Source organism: Lepidochelys kempii, chromosome 6 (assembly GCF_965140285.1).
Source record: "Lepidochelys kempii isolate rLepKem1 chromosome 6, rLepKem1.hap1, whole genome shotgun sequence".
NCBI lineage: Eukaryota > Metazoa > Chordata > Testudines > Cheloniidae > Lepidochelys > Lepidochelys kempii.
The window spans coordinates 5204094-5222818 of NC_136385.1; the positions used below are offsets into that span (position 1 = coordinate 5204094).

Sequence of the window (18725 nt, forward strand, 5' to 3'; positions counted from 1 at the left end):
CTCACCCAGGGCGGAAGCCGAAGCCTGACCAATTTAGTTTCATGGGGCCGCCTGTGGTGTGGGGCCCCAGGCAATCGCCCTGCTTGCTGCCCTCTAATGCCAGCCCTGACTTAAATATGTGGAAAAAGAGTTGCTGTGGCCGGGGAGTTTTTATAGCATGTTGGAGGGTGAATGCTCTGAGAAAAAGGCTGAGAAATCCTGCCTACAAAGTCAGTGCACCCTGACCTCAAGGGGCCAGCTCATGCAAATAGGCAAAGCTTAAACAAACATCCTGCCTGATCACCCACAGCCCTAATGGGAACGTGGCAGGGGCAGGGTGTGGTAAATCTTCTCCCTTCTGGCTCTCTAGGTGAAATCGTTTCCTGCTGCTTCCGCTGCGGCTCCAGTCCAGGTTGTCTTGGCCAGCAGCTGTCAGAGGGAGCAGCATGGGGTGGGGAACGCCAGTTTGTCTGCTGGACGGCCTGGGGGAGCGGGAGTTGACAAAATTCAAAAATGTACTGGAAGAAACTCCCCTGAAGGAGGGCTATGAACCCATCCGCCGGGGCTGGCTAAGACCTGCGGATTCCATTGAGCTCAGTGACCTGGTGGTCAGATGCTATGGGAAGCCCTATGGGAAGAAGTTGACCAAGCGGCTGCTGAGAGACATCAGGGGACCAAGCGCGGGTAAGGAACAAGCCCGGGAGGGATCAGACTCCAAGGGGGCCTGATTTGGTGCCCTGCCCTGCACACCCCCCCTCCCCCAGTCAGTGCTGGTGCCTGATCCCAGCCAGAGTAAGAACTTGCCTCCTCTAATGGGACGTGCTGCGAGTTTGCAGGATGGAACCAGGCTACAAAAGGGGGGCGGGGGGGGGGAGAGAAGCAACTCATGGTGATAACAAATGCCACAAGCTGGGAGCTTTGTGTTCTCATTGGGCTAAATCCTGACCCCCTCCCCCCCCCCCCCCGCTGTTCTTCCTCGGTCCTTGCTCAGGCAAAACTCCCATGGAGGTCAGTGGGGAACAGCTGGGAAATTCCTCCGGGATCAGGCCCAGAGGTTTTAAACCACATTTCTCCGCCATTGCCCCGGGTCCCGCTTTCGCTTTCGTTTCTGCCCGATCTGCCCCTGGTCCGCAGCCGGTTTCCTTTGCTACCCGCACCCCGCGGCGACCTGCGGCGCTGGTTTGCTCGGACTGACTGTTCGATGTTTTTGGTGCAACGTCCCCTTCACCAGCAGAGACCAGCCCAGGGCACAGCGCAGCGGGACAAGGATCCCAGCACTGACCGACTCCCTAACCCCCAGTCAGGGAACCACCCCCCGGCCCCTTCCACTGCTCTCTGCTCAGCTCAGCTATCCAGAGTCAGGATTCAGCCCAGTGGCAAAGCAGAAGCAGGCCCAGCCTTAGGGGAAATGGTGCTCTGGGCCAACTTGCATTTTGGCGCCCCTGGCCCCCATGGGCACGGCACGACCCCATTGTCCCTGGCCCTTGTGGGCTCCCCACTCCCCTTCACTCCTAACCGCTGCACTCTGTCCCCTTTGCCCCTGCCCCCTATTGCGCCCCTGACCCCTGCACCTCCTCCTGCCCCCCGCCCCCTCCTGCACCTACGTGGGGAAAGTGACCTAGATGCATGGAGCAGCTGGCATTGCTGTTCACTTCCCCACCCCCCAACGCTGATCCTCGGCTCCTAGGGGTTGGGGGGGAGCAAAGAGCGACATCAGGGCTCCCTGCATCCAGGTCACTTTTCCCATCTGTGCTGCGTAAGGGGAGGGCAGGAGAGCACAGCCCAGGTGGGGAAAGTGACCTGGATGCAGGGACCCCTGACATCACCCCTTGCTCCCCCCCTCACAGCCCTCTAGGGGGGTGCTGAGGCACATGGGGGGTGGGAAATCAAGTGGTATCTGTGTCACCACTTGCTCCCCCCATGTTCCTCCACCGGGAAGAAGCAGGGAGAAATCTGGGTGCCCCCCTCAAGCTGGGAGCAGTTTCTGACACGACATCAGCAGCGTGCAACTCTGTGCTGTTGCACGGTGGCCCCGTGACTATGGCGCAGCACCCTTGGGCAGTCGCCCACCCCTAAGGCTGGCCCTGAGCAGAAGAGGGGAAGAAGAGACTCAGGAACCCAGAGAGAGAGATAACGTGGGGACCTCAGGGGTCTGGGGGGTGACATCGTCCTGTAGAAACACACAGAGAGAGTTCCATGCAGGAGGCAGAGTCCCGACCTGCTTCAACACCCCTGACATGAGCTCTGCCCTGACCTCTAGTTCCCCCTTTCTCTCTCTCACATGTACTGTCTCCTTGGTCTCTGCCACAGAGGGCAGTAGCTGGGAACAGGAGCTAGAGGCATTTGCTAAGGCAAGAGCTGCTGTGAGTTATAAGTTACCCACAGGTATTAACTCACAGTCAACGGTACAAGTAAACCTAAGCATACCTGCCTGCAGAGGACTCAGCATCTCACGCTTCCTGGTGTACTTCAACAAGTAATTTGATTCTTCACCTTTCCCTCATGATCTCTCTACACCCCTTTCCTGCAATCATCCCACTGTGATCTACTGCTGCTTGCAGTTGTCTTTCTGACTCACCTTGCCTCCCAGCTGCTGTAAACTGCCCGTCACTACCCTCTTGATCCAAAAATCAAATGGGCTCCTGTTGCGGTTCAGTGATGAGACAGAACACAGCTTTATGCAAGCAAACATAAGTGGGAGTGTGCTAATAAAGTTTGCAGATGATACAAAGCTGGGAGGTATTGCTAATTTAGAGAAGGACAGGGATACCCTACAGGAGGATCTGGATGACCTTGTAAACTGGAGTAATAGGAATAGGATGAAATTTAATAGTGAGAAGTGTAAGGTCATGCATTTAGGGATTAATAACAAGAATTTTAGTTATAAGCTAGGGACGCATCAACTAGAAGTAACGGAGGAGGAAAAGGACCTTGGAGTATTGGTTGATCATAGGTTGACTATGAGCTGCCAATGTGATATGGCTGTGAAAAAAGCTAATGTCGTCTTGGGATGCATCAGGAGAGGTATTTCCAGTAGGGATAAGGAGGTTTTAGTACCGTTATATAAGGCACTGGTGAGACCTCACCTGGAATACTGTGTGCAGTTCTGGTCTCCCATGTTTAAGAAGGATGAATTCAAACTGGAACAGGTACAGAGAAGGGCTACTAGGATGATCCGAGGAATGGAAAACTTGTCTTATGAAAGGAGACTCAGGGAGCTTGGCTTGTTTAGCCTAACTAAAAGAAGGTTGAGGGGAGATATGATTGCTCTCTATAAATATATCAGAGGGATAAATACCAGAGAGGGAGAGGAATTATTTAAACTCAGTACCAATGTGGACACAAGAACAAATGGATATAAACTGGCCACTAGGAAATTTAGATTAGAAATTAGACGAAGGTTTCTAACCATCAGAGGAGTGAAGTTTTGGAATAGCCTTCCGAGGGAAGTAGTGGGGGCAAAAGATCTATCTTGCTTTAAGATTAAACTCGATAAGTTTATGGAGGAGATGGTATGATGGGATAACATGGTTTTGGTAATTAAATATTCATGGTAAATAGGCCCAATGGCCTGTGATGGGTTTTTAGATGGGGTAAGATCCAAGTTACCCGGGAAAGAATTTTCTGTAGTATCTGGCTGATGAATCTTGCCCATATGCTCAGGGTTTAGCTGATCGCCATATTTGGGGTCGGGAAGGAATTTTCCTCCAGGGCAGATTGGAAGGCCCTGGAGGTTTTTCGCCTTCCTCTGTAGCATGGGGCATGGGTCACTTGCTGGAGGATTCTCTGCTCCTTGAGGTCTTCAAACTATAATTTGAGGACTTCAATAGCACAGATATAGGTGTGAGGTCTTTTTTAGGAGTGGTGGGTGAAGTTCTGTGGCCTGCATTGTGCAGGAGGTCAGACTAGATGATCATAATGGTCCCTTCTGACCTAAATATCTATGAATCTATGAATCTATGAAACAGGCTGGTCAGTGGAGATGGGCTGTTCTGCCCCCCCGCCTTCCACCTTCTCCTTTTATTATATTTCTCCCCCTAAGCATTACACACTGCTACACAAAGGAATGTATGACGTTAATTCATATGCTTAGTTACCATCCTCTATCTACTACAATCCTGGTTCTCAGGCCTTGAGCCCAGGCTAAAGAAACCTCCCACAGTTGCTGTCCAAACAATCAAGTTCTCAGGGTTCATATCTAGCCCTTGTCCTTGGATAGAGCAATGTGTGCATTGCTTCTAGGAAACAGTCAGGGTGTGCCCCGCCTGCTTCCAGGTGGAATAGCTAGACATTAACCCTTCATCTCCCCTTTTTTTGTTTATTGAAGTTGGCCATCTCATGGTAGCCGCCAATTTGTTTTGTCATGCTATTTAACTCCCAGACAGACAAGGACATAACCTGGGGAGCTTTCCAGGGCAAAATTTTACAAAGTCTTAACAAGAAAAGAATACATTGTACACAGCAACAACAAAAAATAAGCCCAATGATTACAAACACAAAATAACCCAAAGCTTAACATCTGCAATATAATCATCTAAAAGGGGTACACTTCTTTTACTACAATTGTAACCAGCAAAAGGCAATATAAGTGTCATTCTACTAAGACAGCAAAGGGTGCCATCACTTAAATTTGCAGGAATATAATTAAAGGTGCATGAACCACAAGTAAAAACCCATCCTGATGGTAGGATGATATGGCCATAATTATATAAAACATTAACAGCATGGGAACAATTTAAAAGGGATTGAGAAATTTTTTGACAGCCCAAGGGCACCTTTGTACTAGTGCAGTTAACTACACGCGCACAGGTGACATTGTGAGCCCCGGCCGGGTACGGTGTGTGGAGGGATATAGCCGTGCGAGGCAGAGTATAGTTGGCCGGGCCCCAATTAGCCATGCTAGAGTACTGGGAGGAAAGATTAGCATAAGCAGAGAACAGTGTCTTATTCTCCTTCAGGCTTGTAACGGGGGAGGCGCTTCCGAGCCAACCCCTACAGGAAATAGCAGGCACAAAAGGCACACAATCATCACAGAATTTAGCAGTGATTTGGGCGAGAATCGCCACAAACAAAGTCTTAGGAGTTTCTGGCTGCTGATCTGCTGCCAGTTTTCGTTGAGCCGTGGCGACCAATGCTTTTACTGCTCCCCCTGTCACGGGCTGGCTTGGGACGCTACGCCTCCTCCGTTTCCGTCCCGCCGTTGTCGACTCGGGGGGCAACGCGGTCTCCTCCAAGGTCAGCTGAAACTCTGGTATGGGATTCGACAGCCCCTGGTGCCATGCCATGTTGTTTAAGTGCTGGTCGCACGCACCGGGCTGGAACCGACAACGGTCCTGCAGGGAGAGACACAGCAGCATATCCCCGACCCCAAGTGATTAGAGGTGCTGGGCCCAGCCACTGTGGATCGGGCAGCTGACGGTAAAAGACACGCGGTCTTTCCAGTACCTCAGATTTGTGAAAATGCCGATCCGCAGGGGTCTGCTGATCTGCATTCAGTGTTAAATTATTTAAAGTAAACAAGAGAATATACATCTGTTGTTGAATGTCTCCTAAGGTTCGGAGACGCAGCTCCCCTTGTTTTAATTGTTTATCTAGCAAGGTTTTGAGTGTGCGATTGGCACGTTCAACAATGGCTTGTCCCGTGGAATTATAAGGGATTCCGTGTTTAAGACGGACGTCCCAGCGGGCACAAAAGGTGGAGAGGGCTGCAGAGCAGTAGGCTGGGGCATTATCTGTTTTAATTTGGCAAGGGCGACCCATAACAGAAAAGCAGGCCAGCAAATGGTGAATAACTTTGTTAGTGGCTTCCCCACGTTGTGGGGTTGCCCAAAGGAAGCCTGAATAAGTATCAACGGAAACATGTAAAAATGAATAGGGGCGGAATTGTGGTACATGAGTAACATCCATTTGCCACAGCTGATTTGCTGCGGTACCTCGGGGGTTAACGGCATAAAAAAAAGTAGGAGCAGCAGCAGCAGCACAGTGGGGGCAGGAACGAACAATGGAACGTGCATGATCAGCAGGAATGTGAAACTGCCGGGCCAAAACAGAGGCAGACTGATGAAAAAAGGCATGGCTTTCAATGGGGTCAGAAAAAAGGGAATTTACCTGACCACGCAACGCGCAATCGGCGCGTGCATTGCCCTCAGTGAGTGGCCCAGGCAGAGGGGTATGACTGCGAATATGAGCAACAAAGTAAGGGAAATGACGAGTGGCAAGAAGGTGCTGTAAAGACAAAAACAGGCGAAGGAGGTCTGCATCAACCTGAGGGGTAATGAGGGCAAGGGGTAAATGATCAATTACCTGATAAACATAATGGGTATCCACAATTAAATTAAAGGGACAATCAGCAAAAAGTTGAAAGGCCAAAATAACAGCAGCTAATTCTGAACGCTGTGCAGAACGCTGAGGCAGTGTAAAACGAGAATGCCAACGAGGGGCGGACTGACATTGTCAGAGCAACAAGTGGAGAAGACGCGCTGTGAGACGGCGAGTGAGACAACGTCGATCCAAAGCCTCCTCCGCCCCGAGTTCGATCCTCGGCAGCTGGCACCTGATAGGGGACTAAAATCAATTGTGCAATTGACCGTCCACGCGGGAGCGACTGTGGAAGATGAGTCCACACCTGAACCTTAATAATGCCAGTGTAATCAGCATCAATGACCCCTGGAATGACAAAAAAGCCCTGTTTCCCAGCATGTGAGCGAGGGAGAACAAGACCTACAAAGCCGGCAGGGAGAGGTCCCATCACCTGTGTAGGTATGGCACAGACCTCCCCTGGCAGCTGAAAGTCAGTGTCCTTCTGCATGATCAAATCAAGCCCTGCACTTCCAGCAGTCGCTGCCCTCATAGAGTCTACGGATTCCAAGGCAGAGGAGCGATTGCCTGAGTAGGAAACACCCCCGTTTGGCCCTGGGTTCGGGGGGGACCCGTCGCGCGGTTTTCCGACCCGCTACGACACTGATTAGCCCAGTGATAACCTTTCCCACACTTGGGGCACTTCTTTGAGGGTCGGGCTGGTGCCTTAGATGAGCGGCACTCCCGCTGAAAATGACCCTCCTTTCCACAGCGGTAACAGCGCTTCCCCTCCTTCCCAGTTTTTCTGAGGGCGGCAGCCAGAACTCCAGCCTTGTGGGCTTGTGTGCCAATGTTCTGGCACGCCCGCAGCATGTCTGAGAGCTCTAAAATACCAGAGACTTGTGCTGCCTGGAGAGCACGGCGGCAATCCTCATTTGCATTTTCAACTGCCAATTTTAACAGGAGCTCGTGAGCTGCCTCAGTGTTATCCACCTGTCGGAGGATAGCCTCCTGCAATCTGTTGGTAAAATCCAAAAAGGACTCTAAGGCACCCTGACGGATACTGACAAAGCTTTTGGTAGGCTTGCCTGAATCCGGGACCTTCTTGAAAGCATGCTGGGCACAGGTGGAGATAATGGGGAAGACGGCCTGAGGGAGTTGAGACTGCATCCCAATAGTAGCAAACTGGCCCTCCCCTGCCAAATGCTCATAAATGATACCTTGCTCTCTATATACCTGGGCTTGGCGTTCTGCCATCTGCCGATACTCACTAAGCCAAATAACATACTGACTGGGTGACAACATCATGCGCAGCAGCGTTTTCCAATCCTCAGGGATTAGGGAGTACCCAGCACCCATCCCTTCAATGAGACCACGCACAAAGGTGCTAGTCAGGCCAAATTCACGAATTGCTTTCTTTACCTCTCTAACCACCGAGTATGGCAGAGTGGTCCAGGTGCCCACGGGGTTGCCCTGGTCATCATTCTGCCAGGTCACCGGGCAAACGGAGACCAGATCAGCCAGCTCCTCTGCTGTAAGATCTGATCGAGCTTTCGCTGCGTGAACCATTTCTTGCACCAGCGAAAGCTTCTGAGCAGATGCAGATGACTCTCCGGGGGGCCCCATGGGGGGAGGGTGATCACACACCGGCTCCGGTGGGGAAGGCCAGGGAGGCGGTGGTAATAGAGGCACTGGGGGCGAAGCAGGGGGAGGGATGGCTGCAGGAGCGGACGGGGGTGGCAGGATCGGCAGCTCCTCTGTTGGGGCTGGAGAGGGCCTTTCCGAGGCGACACGCTGTGTCGCATCGCCAGGAGGGGGGATGGCTGCAGGGGCGGACGGGGGCGGTGAGAGCACCAGCCTCGCGAGGGAGGGTCTGTCCGAGGCGACACGCTGTACCACGTCGCGGCAGAGGTGCCAGGCATGTAAAGCCTGCACGGGTGCCCGAGGCTCTTTGTGCAATGTCTGGCCCAATCGCTCCCAGTCCGCTAGCTTAAAGCTTCCAGCTTCAGGATACCACGGGCACTTGGCACGCACCTCCTGTAGCAGGAGAGTGAGTTCTCAAGCCGGGCAGTCATGCTGAGCCTTACGCAGCAAATACTGCAGCTCATTGCGGTGTTGCACTTGCAAAGCAGAGAGGGAGCTTCCCATACTTACCACAATGAAAAATACTCACCGGGATCCACGAAGCGGATGAGTGACGCGTCTGAAACCCTTGCCGGGTGAGGTGAGTGCTGAGGGCCCCACGTTGGGCGCCAGTTGTTGCGGTTCAGTGATGAGACAGAACACAGCTTTATGCAAGCAAACAGGCTGGTCAGCGGAGATGGGCTGTTCTGCCCCCCCGCCTTCCACCTTCTCCTTTTATTATATTTCTCCCCCTAAGCATTACACACTGCTACACAAAGGAATGTATGACGTTAATTCATATGCTTAGTTACCATCCTCTATCTACTACAATCCTGGTTCTCAGGCCTTGAGCCCAGGCTAAAGAAACCTCCCACAGTTGCTGTCCAAACAATCAAGTTCTCAGGGTTCATATCTAGCCCTTGTCCTTGGATAGAGCAATGTGTGCATTGCTCCTAGGAAACAGTCAGGGTGTGCCCCGCCTGCTTCCAGGTGGAATAGCTAGACATTAACCCTTCAGGCTCCACTTCCCAGATGCTGGATATCACCTGATCAAAAGCAGAAGTTAATCCTGACCCTGGAAATACAGTGTTTCCCCAAGCAACACCCCCACCCCAAAAAAGAAAAGAAAAACACCTTCCCTGTAAGACAGGGGCTTGTGATGCCTTTGATATCATTTGGACATAGAACATAGCCGTGAGTGGGGAATTCTGGCTTGGCAGTACATTACTGCCATATTGCAAAGGTGTAAATGACAACACAAAATGCAGGGCAGTGGAGAATCAGGCCTGCTGTTATTTCGATTCTGCCATAGGTGTGTGTGAAGTTTTACACACAAGCCCCCTGCTCCAAAGACTTTACATCTAAACAGGCAATGGGCAGATGCTGACTAGAGTTCATAAGCTTTACTGAAAGAGTGTGTTTTATGGTGGGAGTTGAGAGAAGGAAATGCATGAGTTGCAGATTGTTGTCTTCTTATTCCAGCAGGTGCCCACACGGTGAGTGAGAGACATGGGGAAGTCACTCCCTACAAAAGGCATTCCAGAGAACGGAAAGTGGAAAATTCTACCTACGAGGAGAGACCTCACAAATGTCCCATCTGTGGGAAAGGATTCAATCGGAAATTAAACCTTATTCGGCATCAGAGAATCCACACAGGAGAGAAACCCTACAAATGTGGTGAATGTGGGAAGAGCTTCAATGACAGCTCCAACCTCGCTCGACATGAGGGACTCCACCTGGGACTGAAGCCTTACAACTGTCCTGAGTGTGGGAAGAGCTTCAGTGTGAAATCAAACCTCAACCGCCATCAAAGAATCCACACAGGAGAGAAGCCCTATGATTGCCCCAAATGTGGGAAAAGTTTCAATGACAGCTCCAACCTCGCTCGCCATCAGAGAATCCACACGGGAGAAAAGCCCTATAATTGCCCCAAATGTGGGAAAAGCTTCAGTGTCAGCTCCAACCTCACTCGCCATCAGAGAATCCACACTAGAGAGAAACCCTACAAATGTGGTGAATGTGAGAAGAGCTTCAGTGACAGATCCAACCTTGCTCGCCATCAGAGAATCCACACAGGAGAAAAGCCCTATATATGCTCCAAATGTGGGAAGAGCTTCAATGACAGCTCCAACCTCACTCGACATGAGGGATTCCACCTGGGACTGAAGCCTTACAAGTGTCCTGAGTGTGGGAAGAGCTTCAGTGTGAAATCAAACCTCAACCGCCATCAAAGAATCCACACAGGAGAGAAGCCCTATGATTGCCCCAAATGTGGGAAAAGCTTCAGCGACAGCTCTAATCTTGCAAAACATGAGAGAATCCACAAGAGTAAGAAACCTTTATATATGGGACCCGACTGGAAATTTTCCATCAGAATTATTTATGATTTTGCAGAAACTTCATTTTCTGTTGAAAAGTTTCCATGGGAAACATTTTGAATTTCCTGATATGTTTTGATTTTTCCATTGGGAAAATTGAAACAAAATATTTTGGTTTGGCTGGACCTGAATCAATATATTTTGGTTTGTAGAAATGACCCAAAATGTTTTGAGTCAGTTCAACATGAAGCTGTATTTCCTGGTTGTAGCACATTACCTTAGTGGTAGCTCGGGCCCCCATTCATACTATGGTTTGGGCTCCCTGGCCAGACTACATCTACCATGATGCCACACCATCTTCCTGCTTATCCTGCAGCTTGCTGCATTATGGGAGTCACATGGCTGCTGCATCATTCCAGATGTAGCCTGCTTAGGGATCCCAACCCAAAGGGGAAAATGAGGACATTAGATAACTAGCTTTAATGAAGCGGTGCACCACTCCAGGGAAATGCAGTTTGACATTGAACTGACTCCAAACAAAGTGTTTTGGGTCAATTCAACAAAACAATATCAAACATTTTGATTCGAGAACATTCAAATGTTTAGTTTCAGTTGAAAATTCCAAAATAAAACATTTCACCTGTTCTGAATCAAAATTTTCAGAATTTTTTTTGACAAATAGATTCCTTACTAGGCATATTAATACAGAACTTTGAGTAATTCATTTAAACTACAATACAGAAACATATTTCCCACACCCCTCAGAAGCAGTGCAAAGGCTTGGGAGAGTCAGGGGTAAAGGAGGAGCTGAGGGAGAGGGAGGGAGCCTGGGAGTGAATCTGGAGGGTTGTTGGGTGTGGATGGGAGAAGTATGGAACAGTTTCATTTTGGGGTGGGGGAGACTGTTAAGGAGTTGGGGAGCCTCCCTCATGCAGACCCTGGCTGACCCCGAGCCTCTCCCATTCAGTCAGGCACATCTGCCATTGTCCCTTTGTATCCCTGCACCCCCCATTCCCTTGGGGCCCTGGCGGGGGGAGGGATAGCTCAGTGGTTTGAGCATTGGCCTGCTAAACCCAGGGTTGTGAGTTCAATCCTTGAGAGGGCCATTTGGGGCAAAAAATGGGGATTGGCCCTGCTTTGAGCAGGGGGTTGGACTAGATGACCTCCTGAGGTCCCTTCCAACCCTGATATTCTATGATTCTATTCTATGATTCTCTACCTCCTGTTCCCATGTGGCCTGGAGACCCCCTGCCATTCAGCCCCTGTCTCGGTGCTGTCACCCCCCTAGCTCCTGAGTCCATGCCCCAGTCTGTTCCCCCCACTAACCCTTCTGAACCCCAGTATGTGACACCCTCCCACACACACTTTGCTTCCCAACCTGGCTGCAGGGGCAGGCTGCTCTAAGGAATGCAGCCAGCTGATCTGGCAGCACAGCGACCTCTGGTGGGCAAAAGGCAGAACTTCTTGAGCAGAATGTATTTTCTGTGGATAAAACTTCTGCAGCAGTCATGAATTCCGTGCATGCACAGTGGCACAGAATTCCTCCACGAGTAATATTATAGTTGTGATCAATATGGGATTAGCTTCCATCTGAGCTGAAATAAAAAAGGTCTCAAGTGTCTCATGCCATCACAGATTTAGCCATTATTTTAACACTAGTCACCCTTGCCCATCTGTCTGTCTATGTGTGTGTGTGTATAATATGCTACTACACGGACTGGGCTGGTGAAATGGGCTTTAACTCACCTCTTAAATACTTTTCATGGCCTCATAAGACTTCCAGACATGGAGATTGGGAACTGAATTGCAGAAGTCAATTCCAGTGACCCAGGACCATTATTATAGTTGGTGATGTCGGCGCATCCCCCATGCTCTGTGTATGTTCCCCAGGATCAGACAGCGTGAGACAAGCTTGCTGAGCAGAAACTGGCATTGGAGACAGGGGGAAGTAGAAGGGCGAGGGATCAGTTGTGGAATGGGAAGGACCAGAGGAGGGGTAACTATGGAGTGATGGGTAACATTGTTGTGGTGCTAACCTCGGTTTTTAGGCATCTAAGAGTGTAAGGATTCTGTTGTGCCTGGCCTGCCCCCACACATCTCTCCAGAGCTAGGGACAGTCTTGCCTTCAGGGTGTATTGCCTTGACCTAATACATTCCCTTCTGCAGGAGTGAGAAGCAGGAGTGAAGATGCCACTTCAGACTGCTGGGGAAAGGACAAATGTGACTTCTGTCGCAGAGAGAAGGTAGGGGATTGTGTTTGTTCTCTGTGTGTTCTGTCCCCATCATTGTGGTGGGCACTATCTCACACTCTCAGTGTGTCTATGCTATGTGGATGCCCCCAGATGGGACATTGTTTAACTCAGAGGAAACTACGTTGCCTGTGTTTATATGCTGGGGACAAGGGATGAGGAAATAGAAGAATAATCTGAGAGGTTACAAATGATTTAGCTGCGCTTCTCCTCAAGACTATGTAAAAATGGCCCTTTCTTCCTTGAAAGGGCAGGTCCCCATGTGTCTCAAAACCAGAACTGCCGACTCGTGTAGCAACGAGTTTTTGCTCTTGTTAACCTGTAAAGTCAATACAGTGAAAAGAGAGCAAGAAGGAGTCTATCCTCAAGAGAACTGACATGAAATTGTTATTAAATCGCCAATCAGTGAAACCCCACAGAAAATTCCCCAGACAAAAACTGCATTAGGATGGAATTAATGTTAAGTATGTGTCAGTAATTTAAGGGTAAAAAAACCCAAACAGACATGTAACTATTCCAAAGCCAAGCACTGCAAACCCAGGGCATTCAGAGTTAAGGTTATATCTACAAGAAAGCCAAATATATTAAGATTTGGAAATGCACAGTTAAGGCACCCAAATAATTTTAACTGTGCCCTGGAGTGATGCCACACAATACCAATACAATTGAGATTAGTTAAGCAGAGTTTATATTTCTAGATTAAATCTAATTGATTTTAAAGACACATTTTCTTACTGCAGATCGCTGCCACCATCTTCTATAAGGACAGCTTGTCTCCATTCCCACTGGGAACAATGGAAGGTGGTGGCTATCTTAAAAGAGGGTGTCTTTGCTCAAGGACAATCCATAGCCTCTGTCAAGGTTCCTTCCCCACTTTGAACTCTAGGATACAAATGTGGGGACCTGCATGAAAACCTCCTAAGCTTACTTTTACCAGCTTAGGTTAAAACTTCCCCAAGGTACAAACTATTTTACCCCTTGCCCTTGGTTTTCCAGTACCACCACCAAACATTTCTCTGGGTTCCTGAGAAAATGTTGTTTGGAAACATCTTTCCCCCCAAAAATCCTCCCAACCCTTGCACCCCACTTCTGGGGAAGGTTTGGTAAAAATCCTCACCAATTTGCATAGGTGACCACAGACCCAAACCCTTGGATCTTAGAACAATGAAAAAAGCATTCAGTTCTTGAAAAGAAACATTTTAATAGAAGAAACAGTAAAAAGAACAGGACCACCCCTGTAAGATCAGGATGGTAAATACCTTACAGGGTAATTAGATTCAAAACATAGAGAATCCCTCTAGGCAAAACCTTCGGTTACAAAAAGACACACAGACAGGAATATTCATTCTATTCAGCACAACTTATTATCTTAGCCATTTCAAGAAATCAGAATCTAACACATACCTAGCTAGATTACTTACTAAGTTCTAAGACTCCCTTCCTGTTCTGTCCCTGGCAAAAGCCTCACCCAGACAGACACAGACCCTTTGATGTTCTCCCTCCTCCCAGCTTTTGAAAGTATCTTGTCTCCTCATTGGTTATTTTGGTCAGGTGCCAGCGAGGTTACCTTTAGCTTCTTAACCCTTTACAGGTGAAAGGATTTTTCCTCTGGCCAGGAGGGATTTTAAATGTGTGTACCCTTCCCTTTATATTTATGGCAGCCTCTCATTGAGAACAGGGGGAGGAGGGGAGGAAACAAGAATGAAGCCTATAGTCCGATGAAAAGTCAGGGGGCCAACTGCCTCCAGTGCTCCATAGCAAATGCTGACCCTGATAGACAGGAAGGTGCAGTACTTGGTAGCAGCACTTTGAATGGACTGGAGGGAATGACCTTACAGCAATCAAGATGCAAGATGATCCAAGCTTAGAAGAGAGTTTTGGTAGCATGGGCAGGTCGCATGCTGAAGGTTTTGTACAGGACTCCATGTCTAGCTAACAAGTTCTTCCTGTCACAAGAACTATCCAGCTGAAAATCCTTATTGGAGTCAAGTTAATACAAATGTCTTTGTTTTAGGGTTTTGCAGAAGTACAACCAGAGATTTTGCCAGGCCCAGAGGAGAATCAGAAAACGTACAGGTCAGAGCTTGGGGACATTATTTAAGTGGAGCTGATCGTGACACCTAGAATTAAGGTTGCCTGACACTCTCCATTATGAGACCCTGTTTTCAGTTGCTTAGAATTTTGCCAAAGTTTAAACTGAAGGATACATTTTGGGGGAAAATTTCAGCTAAATGGTTCAGTTGTTTCTGAAAATAAAAGTAGGGGGAAATGTTGTTTAGCCCATGCTGAAAAATTCTTACAACTGTTTCCTTGAGAAGCTCTAGCACCTCCATGCTTTAGAGCAGGGACTTGAAATTTGGAAAGGGGTTTTTGCTGTTCCTTTGAAAACCCACCTAAATTTGGCCCAAGTTACAAGCACATGCTCTCTGCGGGGAGGGTCTGTTTAGATTTATAGAAACTTTAGGAGATGTTTCAAACCCATAACACACTAAAGACTGTCAAATTGGTCATGGAAGCATTACTATGTTTAGCTGTACATTGTCTAGATCTGATTCTGCCATTGGACTTGTTAGACGCTAAAATCAGTGTCTTTTCTAAGTTAAGTTTTAGACAATCAGTGTAGGAGGGTCTAGTGGGTAGGACTGGAGGGGGAGTCCTATGCTCTGTCCCTGGCTCTGGGGTTTAGGGTCTAGTGGTTATAGCAGGGGGCTGGGAGTTGGGACTCCTGCGTTCTATACCCAGCAATGTGACTTTTTGGTAAGTCACCTTTCTCTCAAATAAAAATTCAGTGTGTGTGGAGCATTACAGTGCATAAGCCCTGTACCCATACTGGGGGCACCTCAGTTGGATAGCAAAATAAATATTTCTTTAAAAAAAAAATAGGGCAAATAGCCCCTTTTATCCTGTCCCCTCACAACCACTCACTCTGCGGGGCCTGTAGTCTCTGTGCCTCTGTTTCCCAGCCCATCACACCATGGGAATGATAAAACTGATGGGCACTTTGCATTTAGTGTTGTTTAACCCTCTTCTTCCCTCTCCCTTTGATGTGCAGGGTTCACTTCCTCCAGGCAGGCTCCTTCAGATGCTCTGAAACTGAACTGGGGTTCGAGGTGAGGGCAGCCGTGACTGTCCAATACAAATATGAATCCTGGCATTGTCATCAGACTGAACTGGAAATGCAGCAGTGGATGATCGCCGGCCCTTTGTTCAACATCCGGGCGGAACCGGCCGGGGCTGTGGCAGCTGTGCACCTCCCCCACTTCATGTGCCTCGCAGGTATGGCAGACAAATGATGACTATAAAAGCTCTATAAACCCATCGATCTCTGTGATCTTGTAACAAACCATGGCTGCAAACGCTCACAAACACCATAAGTATCAGCAGAGACTGAATCCAAGATTTCCAGCACCTGAGGGAAAAAGAACCTAGGGCAAGAGTCAAAGAGCTGAAGGACTGAGTCCTTTGGTTCTTGGTAAATAACAAGCTACTGTAGTTGCTGGGTCCAACATGATCATGGAGTCATGATCACATGCACTAAAGCCGTGTCTGACACTTCACAAAGAATTGGATGAGGTGGTTCGATTTAGCTCTGTTGTTATGGACTGTACTGTGCTCCCATTTACCAGGAGTTAGTGTATATGGACTGTCACCAATATGGTCTGTGCTATGCCTTGGCCTGTAAACTGTCCCTTAGAGGAACCCCGTCAGTGTGCCAGACCCCCAGGGCTCATACTTTTCCAAAAGAGTAGGCCATGGGGCCCCAGTGCCTCCAAAACTGGGCCTCTGGGCTCCAGCCCTCCTGTTCCTCACTGTGAGCTCTGCCTGGCGAGTCCCACTGAGGTAGACACCTGTTCAGGGACCTTTACCCTCTTCAGGGACCAGTGCATGTCAGCAAGTATCTGCAGTGACACTAGGCAGCCTGTTCACAACAGAGTAGGTTGAAATAGTCCAGTGGAACACAGCATGGGGAAGTCCTTGGGTACAGAGTTGCAAAAGTGAAGACATAGTCCAAACTGGCCAAAGCCAGGGCTGCCCTTTGAGCTGTGGTGCTGCAGGAACCATCTTCACTTCCTTTCCCCGTCTATGTTCCTTTGTCTCAGCCCAGGTGAGTGCTGCTGGGTCCCTGAGCCCTGCTCCTTGCACAGGTACGTGACTCCTCTGTCCACTGTCCTCAGCTGCAACAAAACCCCAAGTTCACATCTTCCACCTGCTTGAACCTAAGTGTTAATCGTTCAGTCACTGTGGTTCCCCTTGGCTTTCCAGATCCTTGCCTGATATGTGACTGTTCCAGCCAGTCCTGATGGCTCATTCATACCACCCCAGACAGCTACATGACACAAACACCTCATGTCTCCTGCTCTGCCCCAAGAGGAACGTTTTAACACTCTGCACCCACTGGGTAGCAATGCCACGCCAAATAGTTTGATTATCACACTATGTCATTCATAAAAATATTAAAGGCAATTCCCACTCACATCACATGGACCATACTGCGTAAGTAAGTGGCTGCTTGGATGTGAGAAAGCACTACTGAAAAAAAGAAAAAGCTGGATAATGCCAACTAGCAGGGAGTTTTCAGATTACTCCAGACTTCTCTGCACTAAGTGCTGCTAGAAACCATGGCTTGAGAAGACTTGAACTCTCAACATCTGCCCCATTGCTCAGCAGGCATGGTCTGCCCAAGCTCTGACCCTGTTGCTGTTTCCCTAGGCTGTTTCCTACCTTTCTGTGCTGGCCGTCCTCTGTGTTCCCCTGGAACTTTCTCTGCTCCCCATGTCTCCCCTCTCAGCTTATTGCCAGAGTCTGTAGTCCCAGGTCTACTCTCCCCCGAGAACTCCTCATACCTGGCCAGATCTGCTCCTGCCTACAGACTGACTGCAGAGCTCCTCCCTACAGCCCTCCTCTGTCTTCATAGGCCTCTCCCAGTTCCTCCCCAGCTTGGCTTCATCAACCATGAGGCCTCTTCAGAGTCCCTGGCTCTCCTTCTGGTGCAGCCTGTAAGGTTAATTGCCCTGTTTGACCTGTGTGGGCCTTGTGTGGGGTGGACATCGCACCACAGTGTCCAACATACTCAGCCTGAGGGCTGCATCCGTTATCTGAAGACTGTCAAAGGGCCATTCCCCTCGGCTTAGAGTGTGCCAGCCTGGCTCTTCTCTGGCTCTGCCTGAGGCTGCCACAGCCCGGCAGGGAAGCAGGCAATGGAGCAGCCAGAGCTACTCTCGCCTCCCACTGCTGCCGTGCACAGGGTGCGACTCAGGGTTCACATTTTCACTTCATAATCAGACATACCGCTTTCTTCACAGCACCGTCGCCCTCGATGGCCACAATTCCGAGCCTCTAGGGCAGTGGTGGACAACCTGCGGTCCGCGGGCCGCATTTGGCCCATCAGGGTAATCTGATTGTGGGCCGCGAGACATTTTGCTGGCGTTGACCGTCCACAGGCACGGCCCCACCCCCCGCAGCTCCCAGTGGCTGCGGTTCACCAATCCCGGCCAATGGGAGCTGTGGGAAGCAGCAGCCAGCAGGTCCCTGCGGCCCCTTCACCTGCAGGAACCGCTTCCCGCGCTCCGATTGGCCGGGATTGGTGAACTGCAGCCATGGGGAGCTGAGGTGATGATGTTCCCCATCACTCTGATGGGCTCAGCTCTCAGAGTGAGGGTGTGTGAGACATGCATAACTGCCTCCCCATAAATGGTGGCTTTCTGTACCACCCCCAAGAAGAGGTCCTGAGGCTGCTCGGTAACCACCACACCCCTCTTCTGGGTGTTTCCAGACACTGCACTGCACCCTGTGCCCTGCTACCTGCACGTGTGCAGAGATGCAGATAAGCCCCACAAATTACTTCCTGCTCCCCATGTTTGTGGACTTCACCCGCCCCCACCCCCAATCTGCAGTGTAAAAGCCTGGGGCTACCTTTGCAGAGGCAGAGCCTCACTGTATTATCCTTCAGAGAACTGTAGCCAGCTGGGTGTCTGGTGGGAGCAGTTCTCTCTCCTCTGCTTTTAAGAACTTGAGAGTTAGAGAGCACAATGGAAATGTTTAAATTTAAGGGGGGCAACCAACTAACTGATGTGCGGAGGGCTAGACTGCTGGGGTTGGAGGGGGATAGTTAATTAAGGGAGGTGAACGCGTGGGTTCCAAAGGCTGTATCTTCTGCTCTCAAAGTCATTGATCTCTCTCTTAAAAGTGGGAGTCAGAATCCCCGAATGGCATTTATTTCCTGTTTGTGTCTTTGCTCTTTACACAACATTAAGAATAT

At 49.6% G+C, this 18725-nt stretch overlaps 1 protein-coding gene across 1 annotated transcript; it reads left to right on the plus strand.

Moving 5' to 3' along the window:
• The first annotated feature begins 425 nt into the window (after positions 1-425).
• LOC140912694 (uncharacterized) lies at positions 426-15857 on the plus strand. Its single transcript, XM_073347562.2, has 5 exons — positions 426-663; positions 9385-10227; positions 12384-12460; positions 14481-14542; positions 15519-15857. The coding sequence occupies exons 1-5, from the start codon at positions 426-428 to the stop codon at positions 15757-15759; spliced, it is 1461 nt and encodes a 486-aa protein (XP_073203663.2). The 3' UTR covers positions 15760-15857.
• The last annotated feature ends 2868 nt before the right edge of the window (positions 15858-18725 follow it).

What these genes read in the sequence shown, in the direction of transcription:
- LOC140912694 (XM_073347562.2), top strand. Translation starts at nt 426, where the DNA reads ATGGGGTGGGGAACGCCAGTTTGTCTGCTGGACGGCCTGGGGGAGCGG. An exon ending in CATCAGGGGACCAAGCGCGG is followed by an intron (nt 664 to 9,384) that starts GTAAGGAACAAG and finishes TTATTCCAGCAG; the next exon opens with GTGCCCACACGGTGAGTGAG. An exon ending in GAGAATCAGAAAACGTACAG is followed by an intron (nt 14,543 to 15,518) that starts GTCAGAGCTTGG and finishes TTTGATGTGCAG; the next exon opens with GGTTCACTTCCTCCAGGCAG.